This window comes from Plecotus auritus, assembly GCF_963455305.1.
Source record: "Plecotus auritus genome assembly, chromosome: 2".
NCBI lineage: Eukaryota > Metazoa > Chordata > Mammalia > Chiroptera > Vespertilionidae > Plecotus > Plecotus auritus.
The window spans coordinates 35,355,635-35,374,652 of NC_137771.1; the positions used below are offsets into that span (position 1 = coordinate 35,355,635).

Sequence of the window (19,018 nt, forward strand, 5' to 3'; positions counted from 1 at the left end):
TGTTTACATGTAACTTTTTAGAAAGCCACAGAGGATAGAAAATGACTAAGAACTCCTGATATTTTAATGATGGATGTGGCCCAGCTGGTGTGGCTCAGGGATTGAGTGTCGACCAATAAACCAGGAGGTTAGGGTTCAATTCCCGTCAGGGCACATGCCTGGGTTATGGGCTCAATCCCCAGTAGAGCGTGCAGGAGGCAGCCAATCAATGATTCTCTCTTATCATTGATGTTTCTATCTTTCTCTCCCTTTCCCTTCCTTTCTGAAACCAATAAAAATACATTTAAAAATAAAGATGGATGTGGCCTCACCCTTCTTACCACACACACCTAATTTTAATTGCCAGCTTATTTGTTAAAAATGACCTGAAAGCCGGTGTGGCTCAGAGGTTAAGCCTTGACCTATGAACCAGGATGTCGCAGTTTGATTCCAGGTCAGGGCACAATGCCCAGGTTGTGGGCTTGATCCCCAGCAGGGGGAGTGAAGAAGACAGTTGACGGCTATTTCTCTGTCATTGGATGTTTCTCTCTATCCTTCTCCTTTCCCCTCTCTCTCAAAATCAATAAAAACAGAACAATACAAAAAGGCCTGATGTATGAGTTATTGCTTAGTACCTAGAGATCCAATGGTATTTTCTAGGTGGCAAATGGACTTTCTAATATAAGCTAGAAGCCATTGAATGGCAGATTAAACAGGAAAATAAAAACCACAATTTTTAAAGATTTAGATTCTGGGACAGTTCTCACCATTCCCTAACTGATAGCTTACTGTGCCTAAACTCTTTGTGTAAATAATATGGTTTATGCTGAATACCTGCTTTCCTTCTGGAAGTCTGGAATTTTGATGTGTGTTAGCCAGTGAGTGCCTACCCTGTACCTTGGGCTTCTTTGGTAGACAGCTGTTCACACATATTGGTACCATTCAGTGCTGGAGGAATTAAACTCATTCTGTTTGACACCACTAACAGAGAACTCTTGGAAGCTTGTGCCTGTTTCCTATGGACACATGCACCTTATCCCTTTGCTGATTTTGATTTGTATTTTTTTGCCATAATAAATCATAGTTATGATTACAATTATATGTTAAGTCCCATGAGTCCTTGTATGCATTGATGAACATTCTAGATAATATTCAGAGTGAGGAATAGTGTCTGCATTGATTCCTTTGTTTTAAAATAGTTTATTTGGAGATGTTCGTTAGAAATGTTCCTTTGTGAAAAAGGTATGTTGTGACAACAGTACTTGTGTTTTATTTCTTTTCGCAAAGTAAATTTAAAAAGATCCCTGAAGGAACTAATATTATGAACATTTATTATTTCACATAGAGAAAAACACTTTTGAGATAGAGATGTTGTTATGGGTTAAATTTTGTCTCCCAAAATCCATATTGAAGTCCTAATCCCTAGTACCTCAGAATGTAATTATTTGGAGTCATAAATGTGACATGTTTTATCCTGGTTTCTTCTGCCCTATACTCTTCACTTAATAACTATACCCATGCTAAAAGCTAAAATTACCAACTAAATAAAAACAATTCACAAATATATACTCCTGTTTAAATCTCCCTTTTAAGCTCCAGGCTCTACCTAACAGTTCCAATTTGATGTCCCAAAAGTACTTGAACTTCAAATTCAACATGGCCAAAAAATGAACTCCCCTTCAAAATCTGGTCCTCTTTGAGACTTCATTGTCTCAGTGAATGACACTTTCTATCCAGTTCTTTTTTTTTTTTTTTATAATATTACTTACTCTTTTTTTAAAAATTTTTTTAAATGTATTTTTTATTTTTTTTTTTACAGAGAGGAAGGGAGAGGGAGAGAGAGTTAGAAACATCAATGAGAGAGAAACATTAATCAGCCGCCTCCCGCACACCCTCTACCGGGGATGTGCCCACAACCAAGGTACATGCCCTAGACCGGAACCGAACCTGGGACCCTTGAGTCCGCAGGCCGACGCTCTATCCACTGAGCCAAACTGGTCAGGGCTCTATCCAGTTCTTTAAGACAGAAACATCTTTGGCATCTCCATCTCCCTTACTCTCCCATATTCAACAAACCACCAAATTCTAGTGAATTTATTTTCTACTAAAATACTGACAAAATCTGTTCATTTCTTTCTATGTGTATTGCCAGTACTCCTATCTAAGCCTCTATTTCTTCCCTGGTGTACAAAATTAGCTAGCAAAATCTCAATTTGTTCTCTACCTAGAAGTAAGAGCAATCCTTTCAAAACAAATCCAACCATATGCCCTCCTCACACACACTTTAAAACTCTTTTGCTTCCCACTGCTGTTAGGATGGAGGCCAACGTCCTTAGCATGACCTCCAAAGTCTGGTAACCTACCTATCTATCTGTCCTTCCTCATCTAACAATTCACTCACAGCTGTCCAGCCCAATTGGCCTTCTTTCAGATCCTTTAAAAAACCAGGGTTTTCTTATATGAAGTCATAGCACCTGCTGTACTCTGCATGAAACATTCTCTTCCATCACCACTCTGCTTAAATACATTCTTTTCTTCCTTCAGAGCTCAATTAAACAATTACTTTTTCAGAAAACTTTCCTAACTAACCATTCTCCTCTATTATGGGTTCTTATACACCAAGTTACTTTCCTTTACAGCATTTGTCATGGATGTAATTTTACACATAGTTGTAATTTGAATGTCTGCCTTCCCCACCAACCTGTAAGATCCATGATAAGAATTGTGTTTTTGCTCCTTACTGGATAGATGAATAAATGGTCTACTAAAAATGTCATCTACAAATGCTAAATAGTAATCCATTAACTTACTCCAGTGTTTCTTTCCATTTCCTGGGACCCCCTGCCAATCCTATCTAATAAGAGAGAAACATGCAAATTGATCATACCTCCGCTACACCCACAAACCACACCCACCAGCCAATCAGGAGCAAGTATGCAAATTAACCCAACCAAGATGGTGGCAGCCATGGAGCTGGAGCAAGCAGGAGGCTTGGCTTACCCCCAGCGATGGAGGAAGCCAAGCTTCCTGCCCGCCCTGGCCTCCGCTCAAGGCTACAAAGTTTCAATTATAGAAGATTAATCCCAGATACCTGCTTCAAGCTGGCCCTGGCCTCCGCTCAAGGAGGTGCTGAAAAAAAAAAAAAGCAAAAATGGAGGGGCTGGGAGCCTGGATCACTGGGGGCGTGGCCAGCCTGAAAACAGCCCTCAGCTCCTCACTGGGGGGCTTGACCAGCCTGAAAATGGCCCTCAGCCCCTTACCCAGGCCGCCCCATGCCCCAGGGAACCCCCACCCTGATCCTGGACACCCTTCAGGGCAAACCAGCCGGCCCCCACACGTGCACCAGGCCTCTATCTATACTAATAAAAGGGTAATATGCTAATTAGACTGGGAGATCTTCCAGGAGAACTTCCGGACATTCTTCTGGACAAAGCCATGATGGCGAGGCCAAGGTAGAGGCGGTTAGAGGCCAAGAGGGGAGGGCAGTTGTGGGTGATCAGGCCAGGATGGGATAGCAGTTGTGAGTGATCAGGCTGGTGGAGTCGGGGCTGTTGGGGTAAGCAGACCAGCAGGGGGGCCAGTTGGGGGCGAGAAGGATGTCAGTGGGGGTCAGTTGGATGTGATCAGGATAGCGGGGGGGGTGCAGTTTCGAGTGAGCAGGCCAGCAGGGGTACAGTTGGGGGCGAACAGGCCAGTGGGGAGGGAAGGTGTGGACGAGCAGACCAGCGGGGGGGGGCAATTGGGGGTGAGCAGGCTGGCAGGGGAGGCAGTAGTGGGTGACCATGACAGCACAGGGGGCAGTAAGGGTTGACCAGGCAGACAGGCAGGTGAGCACTTAGGAGCCAGTGGTCTAGAATTGTGAGAGGGTGCAGGCTGGGCTGAGGGGACCCCCCCCTCCATGCACGAATTTCGTGCATCGGGCCTCTAGTCTATATATATAAAGAGGTAACATGCAAATTTGTCCAGGACGCCTTAACAGTCACGACCTCTGAGGGAGGTGACCAGGCTGATCAGGGGAAGGCGCTACCCCCATCACCCCCTGCTGCTGCCACTGCTGGCTGCCGCAGCTGCCAAGGTGTTTTCATCAACTCGGACTCCAGTCCCTTCACCATGAAAAAATGACAACTTTCTTTAGGCATTTTCAAGATGTATCTTTCATAGGATATATGACATTTCTTTCTTTCTTTTTTTTATCCTCACCTGAGGATATGTTTCCATTGATTTTTAGAGAGCAGGGAAGAGAGAAGGAAAGACAGAGAGAAGCATCAATGTGAGAAGGACACTGCGATTGGTTGTCTCCTGCATGAGCAGGGAGGAGCCTGCAACATAGGTACATGCCCTTGATCAGAATTGAACCCGGACCCCACAGTCCACAGGCTGAGGCTATAGCCACTAAGCCAAACCAGCTAGGGCAGGATATAACATTTCTTAGCCCCTCCAGCACCGGACCTTCGTTTTTTCCTCCAGGAGTGAGGTGGAAAAACCCTAGATCACCTTCTTGGATTCTTATTACCCAAGTTACCAAGAACACTGCGAGTGGCAGTGTACAGGGAGCTTAGCCAATGAGCGGTCAGAAAAGGTGTTTCCTCTGTAGCTCACACACAGAGGCCCCCCTGGTGTGTGCCTGCTGGGGTGGGGGTGTGCTCCAAGTCGCACCCCAGATGCTCAGAGCACGCCCCCAGCCCTGGTGTTGTGTCTCTGCTCCCTGCAGCTGCTGGGACTGGGGGCGGCACTCAGTCCCCTCCTGCCCATCTGCATGCACAGGTCCTCCTGAGCCAGTCATGATGCAGCCTCCTCCTGAGCCAATTGTGACACCTTAAGGCATACTGGCTAATTTGCATATTACCTCTTTATATATATAGAAGAGGTATTTTGTACTTGGGCTAAAAAGGTATGTGATTATCTATGTGATTATTTGACTAATGTACTTCCTCTCCACTAGACTATAAGCTTGATAAGGGTAGGGATTGTGTCTGTTTGCTTACCAATGTATACTATTCATTCAGCACAGTATCTGACACATAGTAGGGACTCAATAAACATTTCTGGGTAACTGATTTAAACCAAAGCACTCATGTTTCTGTAATTCATGTCATTCTATATAATAAAAGCCTAATATTCAAACTGTCCCCTCGACCAGAAATTCGACCGCTCACTATTACATGTGCTGACCAGCAGGGGGTGGCATAGAATGTGGCAGCGGATGCGCTGCTGGCCCCAATGGGCCCTGATGAAAGTAGGACCATGGCAGGATGGTGGAGCAGATGAGCAGGCGGTGCCAGGCCAAGGTGGGTGTGAGCGGGGCTCGAACGCCCCACAGATCGTGACCAGCGGTGGCAGCAGGGGGCGGGGCCACCACCCGGCTCCAAGGCGCTGTGGGAGCCAGGTGGGGGCCCGATGACTCAGGTGGAGGGGGCGTGTGGGGGCCCAAGGGCCCAGGTGATGCCCAGGGCCCAGAGGTCAGCTGGGACCTGCTCTTCCATGCCAGACGCTCACGCTTCAATCGCCGGCCAGGCCTAGGGACTGCATCCATGCAAGAATTTCATACACTGGGCCTCTAGTATATTTATATCAGGATTTTGTAAACATGCTATAAAAAACTGCTAATGATTTGGATTAAGCCACAATAAACCAAAAAGTGAAACTTGATAAAAATTATAACCAAGCCCTAGTTGGTTTGGCTCAGTGGATAGAGCGTCGGCCTGCAGACAGAAGGGTCCCAGGTTCGATTCCGGTCAAGAGCACATGTCTGGGTTGCGGGCTCAGTCCAACATGCAGGACACAGCCAATCAATGATTTCCTCTCATTATTGATGTTTCTACCTCTCTCTTCCTCTCTGAAATCAATAAAAATATATTTTAAAAAAAGTTATAACCAAGATTCTTTCTACAAGTGACAATACCTGGTTTGTTGCCTCTTTCAAATTTTTTACCTATCTATCCCACAGAAACTGCAAGATGCCTAAAACCAAACTAATTATCTCTTCCTACTTCCACAATCCTTCTCAAACTCAGAATATCTATGCCCTGCCCTGGTTGGTATGTTCAGTGGTTAGACCAAGCATGTCAAACTTGCGGCCCACGGGCCACATGTAGCCCACAACAAATATTTTTGCAGCCCAGCCAATATAATGATATATAACAGTGGTCGGCAAACTCATTAGTCAACAGAGCCAAATTTCAACAGTACAACGATTGAAATTTCTTTTGAGAGCCAAATTTTTTAAACTTAAACTTCTTCTAACGCCACTTCTTCAAAATAGACGCTCCCAGGCTGGGGTATTTTGTGGAAGAGCCACACTCAAGGGGCCAAAGAGCCACATGTGGCTCGCGAGCCGCGGTTTGCCAACCACTGGTATATAAGACACGTTTTAATAAAAATTTCGTAACTTAATTTTTACAATATCCTGTTATACATAATCTATATAAAAGCCTAAGCGACCTTTATGACAGAACGACCAGAATGACTGGTCGCTATGATGCGCACTGACCACCACGGGGCAGACACTCAAAGCAGGAGCTGCCCCCTGGTGGTCAGTGCGCTCCCACAGCAGGAGCGCCGTCAGCCAGAATTCAGGCTCACAGCTGGTGAGCGCAGTGGTGGTGGTGGGAGCCTCTCTCACCTCCACAGCTCCACCGTAGTGCTAAGGAGTGGCGAGTGCAGCTTCTGGCTGAGTAGCGAGAGCGCGGCAAAAGAGTGGTGAGAGCGCCAAGTGCCGAGCTGGGCGGTGCCCGGCCCAGCTTGGGCTCCTCCCTGACCACCTGCCACTTTGTGCACTGCTACATCCCTCGGGGGATGTCCGACTGCTGGTCTGGCCTGCGGGAATTGGGCCTAAACTGGCAGTTGGACATCCCCTGAGGGGTCCTAGATTGTGAGAGGGTGCAGGCCAGGCTGGGGAACCCCCCCACCCCGCATGCACAAATCCGTTCACCGGGCCTCTAGTTTATTTTAGCAGCTGATTGCTACATCATTAGTCTTGTACTAACTTGTTTGGTTTGCGCAACAGGAAATAACTTTGCTTTTGGAGAACAATAAAAATAGATTTGCATTACACTTGTTACTTTGTATAGTTGTTCAGTGTCTGATAAGTTAATGTTCAAGAAAAAAATATTAATTTTTATTAAAATGTTCTATTATTTTATGTTAATGATTACTCATTTATTTCAGCCCTTTGTATTCAGCATGTCTCTATCGAAATAAACCTACGTTTCTATGAAAATTTAAGCTTTTATTTTTTTTGCGGCCTACATAAACTTAAACCTTGTTTATTTGGCCCATGTTAGCCTTTGAGTTTGACATGCTTGGATCAGACCATTGGCCAGTGAATTGAAGAGTCACAGGTTCAGTTCCTGGTCAAGGGCATGTATCTGGGTTGTGGGTTCGCTCCCTGCCCCTGGTCGGGGCATGTGTGAGAGGCAACTGGTTGATGTGTTTCTCACACAGATATTCCGTTCCGCCTCCTCTTTTCCTCTCCCTCCCTTCTACTCTCTCTGAAAAGCAATGGAAAAAATATCCTCAGGTGAAGATTAACAAAAAGAAAAAAGAGCCGAAACCGGTTTGGCTCAGTGGATAGAGCGTTGGCCTGCGGACTCAAGGGTCCCGGGTTCGATTCCGGTCAAGGGCATGTACCTTGGTTGTGGGCACATCCCCAGTGGGAGGTGTGCAGGAGGCAGCTGATCGATGTTTCTCTCTCATCGATGTTTCTAGCTCTCTATCCCTCTCCCTTCCTCTCTGTAAAATATCAATAAAATACATTAAAAAAAGAAAAAGAAAAAAATATTTATGCCCACTATCTAGGTCAGGGGTGGGCAAACTTTTTGACTTGAGGGCCACAATGGGTTCTTAAACTGGACCGGAGGGCCGGAACAAAAGCATGGATGGAGTGTTTGTGTGAACTAATATCAATTCAAAGTAAAGGAGCGGAGGGGAGAGCAAGAGAACCCTCTGCTCTTTCGGCTCTGCAGGCCAGATAGAACAGCCGAACGGGCCGGATCCGGCCCGCGGGCCGTAGTTTGCCCACGGCTGATCTAGGTTAATGATAGAAAATTATAGTGGAAAGAGCATAGACATTTCATGGAATTTTAGCCCTGGCACTAATCAGGTATGCGACCATAATACTTCTAAGCATAAGGTCCTCATCAGAAAACTGAACAGAATACCTATCTTCAAAGTGTATTATAATGTACTAGAGGCCCAGTGCATGAAATTCGTGCATGAGGGGGGGCGGGTCCCCTCAGCCCAGCCTGCACCCTCTCCAATCTGGGACCACTCGGGGGATGTCCGACTGCTGGTTTAGGCTTGATCCTGGGGATTGGGCCTAAACCAGCAGTTGGACATCCCTCTCACAATCCTGGACTGCTGGCTCCTAATCGCTTACCTGCCTGCCTGCCTGATTGCCCCTAACTGCCCCCCCCCCACTGCCTCTGTGTGCCAGCCTGATCACCCCTAACTTCCCCCTCCCTGCTGGCCAGGTCGCCCCCAACTGCCCCCCCCTCTGCCAGCCTCATCACCCCTAACTGCCCCCACCCCCCCCGCCGGCCTGGTTGACCCACACAGCCTGCTGTTCAGTCGTTTGGTCGACCCTCACTAAGCCCCCTGTCAGCCTGGTCGCCCCACGCAGCCTGCTGTTCAGTCATTTGGTTGTCCCTCACTAACACCCTGTTGGCCTGGTGGTCGTAGGCAGCCATCTTGTGAGGGCGTGAGGGTCAATTTGCATATTACCTCTTTATTATATAGGATAACTAAGAAAATGTAAGTCAAGTACCTACCAAGAGAGGGGCTCAATATCTGGGCCTTCCTCTAATGACATCACTAATCATCCAAGGTAGACATCCTTCCTAATTCATCATTCTTCTCTCTTTCCCTTTATCCCTATCAACTACTTAAATGTCTAAATTTAAACATTTTCCCCTCCTTAATGCTTTCTTTAATTATCCATGCAAACAACAAAAACAAACAAGACAATCCAAGGAAAAGCATTTACCTTAAAGAAAATGAATAATTTAAAATTAAAATGTGTGTTAGGAAAAGAAATGCAGCAGCATGGAAGGGGTAGAACAAAAAATAAACAAAGGATTCCAAAATATGCTGAGGCAGAGTAGAGGAAAAAGACAGGGTCAGTCACACAAAAAAAGCAAGGTCTGCCCTCATGAGAAAAATCTCTGAAGCATTCCAGTTGCTTGTTAATATATAATGAAGCACCTATAAAAGGATGGATGTTGTGAAAAATATAATGGGCCCCAATCCTAGGGAGTTTACAAGCCAAGAAAGAAACAGATCAAAGTGTAAACGTGTCTATCTGAAGGGTACTGCATTACAAGTTGGACTAAATTTAGGGAATATGATATAATTTCAGAAACTAAAACAATGCAGTGGGGAAGTGCCTAAATAATGTGCTGAGGCTGGAAATAGTACAAGTCTGGTTTGTGGTAAAGGAAAAATAAAGTCACTGCTAAAGAATGCAGCTTGTCACCAAAAGCTGTATCCTTTCCTCCAGTAAGAACGAAGAGTAAGCTCTTCTGATTTTTTCCTTACAGCCTTACAAGTGGCTGCTGGCACCACCCCCTCTCCAGCTGCAGTCTCCCACTGGGAATGTTTTCTCTGAATTTTGCCAGACTGAAACTCAAGGCCATAAAATGGAGAATTTGGAATAGATGGTCTCAATGCACATTCAAACTGCTGTTCAATGATTCTTGACCAAGAAGCCCCCAAACCAAACAACTATCCAACCAAAAAACCCAAAGATTAGCATTAATGGGGTTCCTGAACTATAAAGGATAATTTTTACATAAATTATACACAGCCCTAGCCGGCTTGGCTCAGTGGATAGAGCGTCGGTCTGCGGACTGAGGGGTCCCAGGTTCGATTCTGGCCAAGGGCACATGCCTGGGTTGCGGGCTCTATCCCCAGTAGGGGGCGTGTAAGAGGCAGCTGATTCATGATTCTCTCTCATCATTGATGTTTCTATCTCTCTCTCCTCCCTTCCTCTCTGAAATCAATAAAAAGAAATATAAAAAAATTATACAATCATACATATAGAGGGGAAAAGAGTTAGCATCCCATCCATGATACTGACAAATGATATGATGTTATATTTAATGAGAAAATATACAAACCAGAGTGATCTGCATGAAAAAAAACAACACTGCTTCCAGGGAAGTAGTTCGGCATTTGTTTGCTTATTTTTTAAAGAAATGAAAAAGTCGGCTTCTTTCATTCGTTACATAAATATTCACTGACCACTTATCGTACAGGGTTATAAACAGTATCCTAATTAGAGAAGGGTTGGTAGGCATTATCACCACAAGCATTCAGCATTAGCAAGTCATTAGATAAGCTTATTCATCTATCTAAATATCAAAACAACTGAAATCAAGGTCACATTTTGAGCCCAGGCACAAACTATAGTATTTCTTGAACACACAATCACATTTCAGATACTGTTTTAGGCAAAGGAGATATTGACCAAGACAGATAAGGTCTTTATGAAGCCTAAATCCCTTATAGTAGGGGATAGAGAAATAGTAAGCAAAAAGAAGATATTACCTCACCCACAGGTCCTACTATTCTAAACTGCCCATGATCTGGCAACTTCTGGGACAGGCATAGTAGTACATTTTAGTTGACCCATAGGGTAGCCAACATTTGATAATGTGCACCTCCTGACTGGTGAAGAGAGATTGAACTATTTAGATTCTTCTTTTAGAATGAGAACTGGAAAACTGAATCACAACTGACCTGAAAGGTCACTGAGCAGCAAATAAGAGGCATGTGTAAACTGAGTTTATGCGGAAACTGATAGTATAAAAGATAGATTAGAAATGCTGAGTGAAGCAGAAATTAGGAGAGCCCACAAATGAAAAAGCCTGAAGCCCTAAGAGAGATGGGTATTGGTTCCTTTAAAGTTTTCTGGTTCTAATCATTAAAATAAGCACCTCGGAGTTAATTTTGTCTAAGACAAGAGTCTCCTCGGCACCACCACCATTTTATTCCCTAAGTTAGACTGCCTTTTCCTTCTCATCAAGCAAACTAGCTTCCAGATGGGAAATAGCACCTACTTACTGAAAAAGAATTGCTTACCAGTGGGGCAGATCTCCAGGGTAGTTGTAGACCAAGAAATATTACTTGGACTAAATGTATAAGTTATTCTTTGTTACAGCCAAAAAACACTGAAATTTTTCTCATTTAAGCATCCTATCTTTGAATTTTACCAGCTCAAAGAATAAGAATATGCATTTCATAATTTGTCTTTCATCCTTAAAAACGGAAAATGCAAAAATAATATTCCTACTTAAAAGCTAAAAGCAATAAGCCCAAGAATCTTTGCAAAACCAATCATCAGAGTCAGGATATATGTACCTTTAAGCAGTTAAAAGATGTAAGCTTAAAAAAAGTGTATTAATTCCAAAAAGAATATGTCTGTAGCAGCCAAGGGTTGGCTTTGAAGCTCAGGAAGTCTGGTATTACATTTACTGCATTAAGTTCTCTAACAGATAACCTCCCCCTCTTTTTTTTTTTTAAAGTTATTTTTTGAAGGGCCAGGGCTAACATCACCAATAAATATTAATTTCTTCCAAAGACTGTTGAACTTAGGTTGAATTTTGCAAAGTAACTCTTTAGGAAGTATATTTCTTGGATTCTAACAATTTTTAAAAATATATATATTTTATTGATTTTTTTACAGAGAGGAAAGGAGAGGGATAGTTAGAAACATCGATGAGAGAGAAACATCGATCAGCTGCCTCCTGCACACCTCCTACTGGGGATGTGCCTGCAACCAATGTACATGCTCTTGACCGGAATCGAACCTGGGACCTTTCAGTCCACAGACCACGCTCTATCCACTTAGCCAAACGGGCCAGGGCGGATTCTAACAATTTTTGAAGCTAAATGGAAAACCATTTCAGCCCAGTAAATGTACACACCAATTAAAATTTACATTCTGATTGCAAAAAGCATTGACCAGTTTTAAAAAATACATCTCATCATTGAGGAAATATGGTATCACTATAAGGCAAAATGCCTACATCTACACTAACAAAAGAGAAAGATGCAAATTGACCATACCTTCGCGATACCGACCAGCCAATCAGGAGTGAGTATGCAAATAAACCCAACAAAGATGATGGACTAATTTGCATACAAAGGCGCCAAGTGGCTGGGACACTTGCATCATCGCCATGGCGATGACACAGGCGTTCCGCACCGTCCCAGCCACTCTGGGCCTCTGGGCAGCTTTGGAAGGCAGAAAGGTGGCTCCGGCCGGAGCGAAGGCCGTGCTGGCAGCCAAGGGAAGAAAGGCCCATTCTTGCACAAATCTTCGTGCATCAGGCCTCTAGTTTAATATAATACCTTTATTGAGATACAATTCACACAATATAATTAACCTATTTAAAGTATACAATTGAATGACTTTTAGTATGTTAAAAGTTATGTAACCATTATCACAATTTTAGAACATTTTCATCATACCCAAAAGAAACCCAAATACCCATTAGCAGTCATTCCCCATTCCACGCCCCGCCCTCCCCCCACCCCCTCTCCCCCGCCAAATTCTCCAGCCTAACCATTCATCAGTTGATGGACATTTGAATTGTTTCCACTTCATGGCTATTATAAATATACTACTGTGAGCATCTGTGTAAAAGTTTCTATGTGAACATGTTTTCATTTCTCTTGGATATGCTTTTATAGAGAGGCAAGTTTGGATTCCTAAGAGACCTTGTTTAAAATTCAGGACATACAAAATATTTTAAATTATTTCACAATCTTATCTTTTTGGCTCTGCATCATGAAATGTTTTCTAAACTGCAAGTCAAGACCTACCTGTGGATTGTGAAATCAGTTTTAGAGGCTCATAGCTAGGAGCTTTTAAAAATATAAAATAGAATATACAGAATATATAATAAAAGTCAATACTGTTTTATGAAACTTGTTTCCAGTTTTATAAACTGAAGCATGGTGTGAATGTATTTTTTTATTGTGAGTTTTTAAAAAAATGTTTGCAAGCCCAAAGTCTTAGCAATTTTTTTTCATTTTTGAAATTTATTGTTGAAAGTATTATAGAAGTTCCCTTTTATTGTTTAAAGTATTACATATGTCTTCCTTTTCCCCCTTAGCAATTTTTTTGAGATTCTGATACAAAATTTTTTCATCTATGACAAAGAAATTATACTTCAAGTTAATTTTCTACATAGATTTCAGAATTTCAGCCATTTTTAAATGGTCCTATTTCATGCTATCTAATCTTAAATGAATTCTGACAATTTACCTAATAGTGTTGCAACAGCAAAATTCAACTGAATTCTTATACCGCACATCTTTATCAGAACTCTGTGGCTCAAACCCCAAAGGCTTTGTGGTTTCTGGCAGCAATGATATGAACTCATGACCTGCAATTCAGAGACTTCCTCTTAGGAATTCTTAACCTTCTTTGTGGCACAGAAACCTTTGGCAATCTGATGAAATTTATGGACCCTTCTTAGATATTTTTTTGAATGAATACATAAGATTACCAAGGAAATCAGTTATACTGAAATGCAGTTCTATCCCTGGTCCTATAGGGATCTATGAATCTAAGGGTTATGTATCCATCAATCTAAAGATTACATTGAGCTTAAAAACTTAGATCTCTTTTTTTTTTTTTCTTCCTTGGTTCCCAAGTTTTATCAAGAATTCTTACAAAATTTGCCAGGTAAATGAGCTTTAATCCTCATCTTCCTCCTCTTCTTCATCCTGGTATATCTAGAAGTAACGCAATTCATAACTCTCTTTGCTGTTAGCAACTACGTGCAACCAGTCACGTAGATGATTCTTCTCAAATATTTTTTTGGTGAGATATTCCAAATACCTTTCGGAAAAAGGCCACTCAGACGGTACAGTGACCTTACTCTTGCTTCTTTCAATGGCTACAACCCCTCCGCTAAGATTTCCAGCTTTTCTATTCACTTTAATTCTCTCCTGAAGAAACTGCGCAAAGTTGGCAGCGTCCTTGATTCCATCTTCTACGGGGTGGGTGCAGTCAAGGGTAAACTTTAGAAACTGCTTCTTTTTTTTGCCCCTCTTCGCCACGAGCTTTTTCACAGGAACCATGGTGGCCTCAGAGGCAGAAAGGCAGAACTTAGATCTTATAAGGAACCCTAACTAATTAAAGCATGTTTTACAAAATAAATAAAAAGCATCTTGAGAAACAAAATCTAGGGATGAGAGGAAATTCCAGATAATGAAACAGTGGGGAAGAGGAGGTGTATGTGAAAAATGAAACACTGATAAGCTTATTCAATATTAAAGAAGGTTTCTTTCCTTTATCTTTTCTACTCTCATATGCATGTGGATAACCTGCTAAAATTGACTTTACTTAAACAAGATTGTGCCAAGGAAACTTTAAAAACACATCTTTTAAACTTAAAAACAACAAGGTGCCCGTGTATGAAATCCCCAAATAGTTTATTTACAAACAAAAAGCTTCTTTACTCATAGGCACTGCCTTTGAGATCTTTCTATTGGCAGCTCCTAGGAAATTGGACAAACTTGGTTATCTGATTTTTCCAATATGCAGAATTTTAATAGAGGTACTATAAGGGCAGACACATTGATAGTAGACGAAGAACCATCTGAGAGTGGGGAAAAGACAATGAAAATAAAATGATTAAAACCAAGTACAAGAATTAAAAGCAGAATTTACTTCACCCAATAACACAAATAGTCCTACATAATTCAAGACTCTAGAGGTGCCACTGTATTACTTCCAGAATATAACAACTAACCTAGCAATTATGAAGCAATAAAATGAGATGTAAATTTGTTCAGAAGTCAACATTTCAGTGATTTACGGGAGAAGTGAGAATGGAAAATGTGTGTTGTGAAGTTTGAAAAAGGACCCAGTTGAGAATCAGTCTTACTGATTACCAAAGTAGTATATTGGAACAAAAAATGTTGACAATGGTGTTGTAAAATTTTATAGTATCTTGTGAATGTTTCTTTTTAAATCTGAAATAAAGCCTTTTTAAACTGGAAAATTTCACTTAAATCTAATTGCAGTTGTACTTTCTATAACTAGATCCATTAGATTCTGTGTGATTTTAATACCCCATCTTCCTTTTTTACTTTTTTTGTTTTGTTAATCTTCACCCAAGGATATTTTCTCCACTGATTTTTTAAAAAAATCTTGTTAAGAGTATTACAGATGTCCCCCTTTTTTCCCTCCATTGCCCCCCTCAATTGGTTCCCACTCCGCCCCAAGCCTTCACCACCCTATTGTCTGTGTCCATAGGTAATGCACATATGCATGTAAGTTCTTTGGTTAATCTTTTCCTGTATCCCTCACCCCCTTTCCCTCTGAGATTCATCACTCCGCCCCATGGTCCCATGCCTCTGGTTCTATTTTATTCATCAGTTTAATTTGTTCATTAGATTTCATGTTCATTTATTTTAATTTTTAGGTTCAACTATTTATATATATTTATTGCCATTTTATTGTTCATATTTTTTGTCTTTCTTCTTCTTACTAACTGCTTTTCTCTTGCTGCTTTTAAGATTCTCTGTCTTTAACCTTTGGCATTTTAATTATGAAGTATCTTGGTATGGGCCTCTTTGGGTTCCTCTTGTTTGGAACTCTCTGCACTTCCTGGATTTGTAAGTCTATTTCATTCACCAGATAGGGGAAGTTTTCCTTCAAATAGATTTTCAATATCTTGCTCTCTCTTCTCCTTCTGACACCCCCTTATAATGTGAACACTGGTACACTTGAAGTTGTCCCAGAGGCTCCTTACACTATCTTCATATTTTTGGATAATTTTTTTCTTTTTGCTCTTCTGATTGGGTGTTTTTTGCTTCCTTACATTCCAAATCGTTGATTTGATTCTTGAAATCCTCTACTCTACTGTTGAATCCCTGTAAATTATTCTTTCAGTTAGTATATACTTAATTTCTGAATGGTCCTTTTTCATGTCTTTGAAGTTCTCCCTAAGATCATTGAAAGTCTCACTAAGTCCCTTGACGCTCTCATTAAGCTCCTTGAACTCTGTATCTAGTAGTTTGCTTGCTTCCATTTCATTTAGTTCTTTTTCTAGAGATTTCTTCTGTTTTTTCATTTGTGACCTGTTTTTTTTGTTGCCACATTTTGGCTGCTTCCCTGTGTTTTTTTTTCTATGTATTAGGTAGAGCTGCTACATCTCCTGGAATTGGTAGAGTGGCCTTGTGTAGTAGGTGTCCTGTAGGGCCCAGTGGTTCAGCCTCCCCTGTCACCTGAGCTGGACACTCTAGGTGTGCCCCTGTTTGGGCTGTGTGCCCTGTCTTGTAGTTGAGCCTTGATTGCTGTTGGTGTCACTGGGAGGAATTTTCCTCCAGGCCAATTGGCTGTGAGTGCCAGCTGTGATTACAGTGGAAGAACTGCTGTACAGGAGATACCTCTCTGGAACAGGACTTGCTTCAGTGGGGCTTTGGTGCTTACTGAGTCTGCCCCTTGAATATGTTGCTGGTAGACGTGTAAAGTTGTAATCTGATATGGTCTGAAACTGTCCACCAGGTGCACTAGCTCTGGGGCCTCCGTGTAGGTGCAAAGTCAGCCTGGGGCCACCTGGCAGGAGCCACAGAATGACCTGCAGATGACAGCCACTTGTGTTGGGCCCAAAAGTGCCCAGGTGAGGCCAAGCTGTCTTGGGCCTCTTATTGATAGGTTTGGGGCATGCTGACACCAGCTGCTGCTTGCTTGAGAGATTTTAGGAAAGCCTGAAGCCTGAGCCAGAACAGGCCATTCATATGGAAAAGCCCCTGCAAACAGCTTGGGTGGGGCTGCAAATTGGATGGGGCAGGATCTCAGGGAATCACCAGGGTGGAGCAAAGAGTGTGGGCCATGCTGATGGAAACTCAGATATGGCTGCTAGTCAGCTCTGTGATGGGGGAGGTCCCAGCACAGGAACAATGACCCCTGCAAGCACCCCTGTCTGGGAGAAAGCCTCCCCAAGTTCTTGCTCCTATGCCAGACAATCCAGTTCCTCCCCATATGTCCCTGGCTCTCCCTAAGCCGTTGCCCCAGTGCTGGGGCTCAGAGAGAGCAAGTCTGTGTAAGTTGGTGTGCCGGCCCTTTAAGAGGAACTGCCTGGATCTCCAGTAGCCTCCATGTCACTCAGCCACAATCCCCACTGGTTTTTATAGCCCAAAGTTACAGGGACTTCTCTTCCCAGCTCTGGAACCCTGGGGTGGGGGTCTGGTGTGGGGCTGGGACCCCTTGCTCCTCACAGGTTTCTGTAGCTGAGATCTCTCTCCCAACTGGAAAAGCACCACACATGGGTGTTGGACCAGACAGTTCCAAGCCTCCGCCCCTCCTACCAGTATCCTTGTGCTTTCTTCTTTACTTCTCTAGTTGTAGGACTTCCAGCCAGCCAGATTTCAGATGGTCCTGAATGATGGTTGTTCTATATTTTAGTTGTAATTCTGATATGGTTGTGGGAGGCAGGGAGTAGTGGCACTTATCTACGCTGCCATCTTAGTTCTCTCAAACTCCATTGATTTTTAGAGAGAATGGAAAGGAGGGGTAGAGACAGAGAAACATACATCTAATGGTTGCCTCCTGCACTGGCGCCGGGGATCGAGCCTGCAACCCAGGTCCATGCCCTTGATTGGAATTGAACCCTTGACCCTTCAGTCCTCCAACCAATGCTCTATCCACTGAGCAAAACCAGCTATGGCCTTTTTTACTTTTTAAGAATCTTGTTTTTTGGATATCTTTGCTCCTTCATTACCCTATTGCTTTGGAGCTCTCTTAGCTCCAAATCTACTACTGTTACTTTCTACATTTTAAAAAACTATTACAGTAAGAGGCAAGAAACTAGGATACAAATTACCAGTGGAGACACTGCTAAATAAAATACATGCACACCATACAGTAAGTGCCCACTTAATGTCGCTAACAGGTTCTAGGAAGCTGCAACTTTAAATAAAATAATGTTAGTATAAAGAAACCAATTTTACCATAGGCTAGTTGATATAAACAAGAATTAAGTTCCTATGGTATATTTTTTAATCACAAAAACATCACCAAACTTCTAAAATAAAAACCCAAAGCACTTCTAATATTAAACATTGAATAAATATGAGATTTCCATACATTTAAGAAAGATTAATAGAAACAAGTACAATAATTCTTTTCCAATACACTTATTTCAGTTCAGATTTCAAGGTGAACAAAGCCCATCCCAGCAACTCAGGGCACAAGGCAGGAACCCATGGGGCAGGACGCCCTTTCATGGCAGGGCCACTCACACATCCCCACACTTACGCATACTAGGACACCTAAGATATACTGATTCACCCAAAGTGCACATCTTTGGATGTGGGAGGAAACCAGAGTACTTGGAGAAAACCACCCAGAAGTGAGAATGTGCCAACTCCACACAGACAGTGGCCCCAGCCAGGAGTCCTCCCCCCCGCCCCCTTAATGTTATAATGAAACCACATTGAAGGAAACAATGTTATTCGAGGACCTACTGTACTATAATTAATCTTTTTTTAAATATGTTTTTATTGATTTCAGAAATGAAGAGAGTGAGAGATAGAAACATCAATGATGAGATATCGGAATTGGGCCTGCAACATGGGCATGTGCCCCGACTGGGAATCGAATCGTGACCTCCTGGTTCATAGGTTGACACTCAACCACTGAGCCATGCCTGCTGGGCCAATTAATTTTAATTAATAGACAGGAATTAGTGCTTTAATATCTATTAATAATAAATGTACCATATTTTATTTTGATTTGGGAGAGAACGGTTAGACAGAAAGCCCTGATCACTTAAGGGGGGGGAAAAAAGGTTAGAGAACATGGGAACACCAAAAACACACTTTGCTAACTTCAGCATTTTGCTGAGTGGCAGCTCTGCTTATCTTCAAAAGACAAAATAGATGTTATGCACAGGGGTATTTTTGTCAATTTAGCAGAACATTGCTATGCAATGTGAAACCTACCATTATATGATTTATGAAATGTTTTTAACCAACCACTTCATTATAAAGAAGTCTCATTACCTCAATATACTACTTG

General features: G+C 42.5%; 2 protein-coding genes across 2 annotated transcripts in view; both read right to left on the bottom strand.

Moving 5' to 3' along the window:
- RNF11 (ring finger protein 11) overlaps nucleotides 1–19,018 on the bottom strand; it is a 50,096-nt gene that overhangs the window by 13,906 nt on the left and 17,172 nt on the right. The gene's annotated exons all lie outside the window — the stretch shown is intronic.
- LOC308242211 (large ribosomal subunit protein eL22-like) lies at nucleotides 13,723–14,070 on the bottom strand (the record flags this gene model as incomplete). The annotated part of the gene is made up of 1 exon (XM_080656087.1): nucleotides 13,723–14,070. The coding sequence occupies one exon, from the start codon at nucleotides 14,068–14,070 to the stop codon at nucleotides 13,723–13,725; it is 348 nt and encodes a 115-aa protein (XP_080512213.1).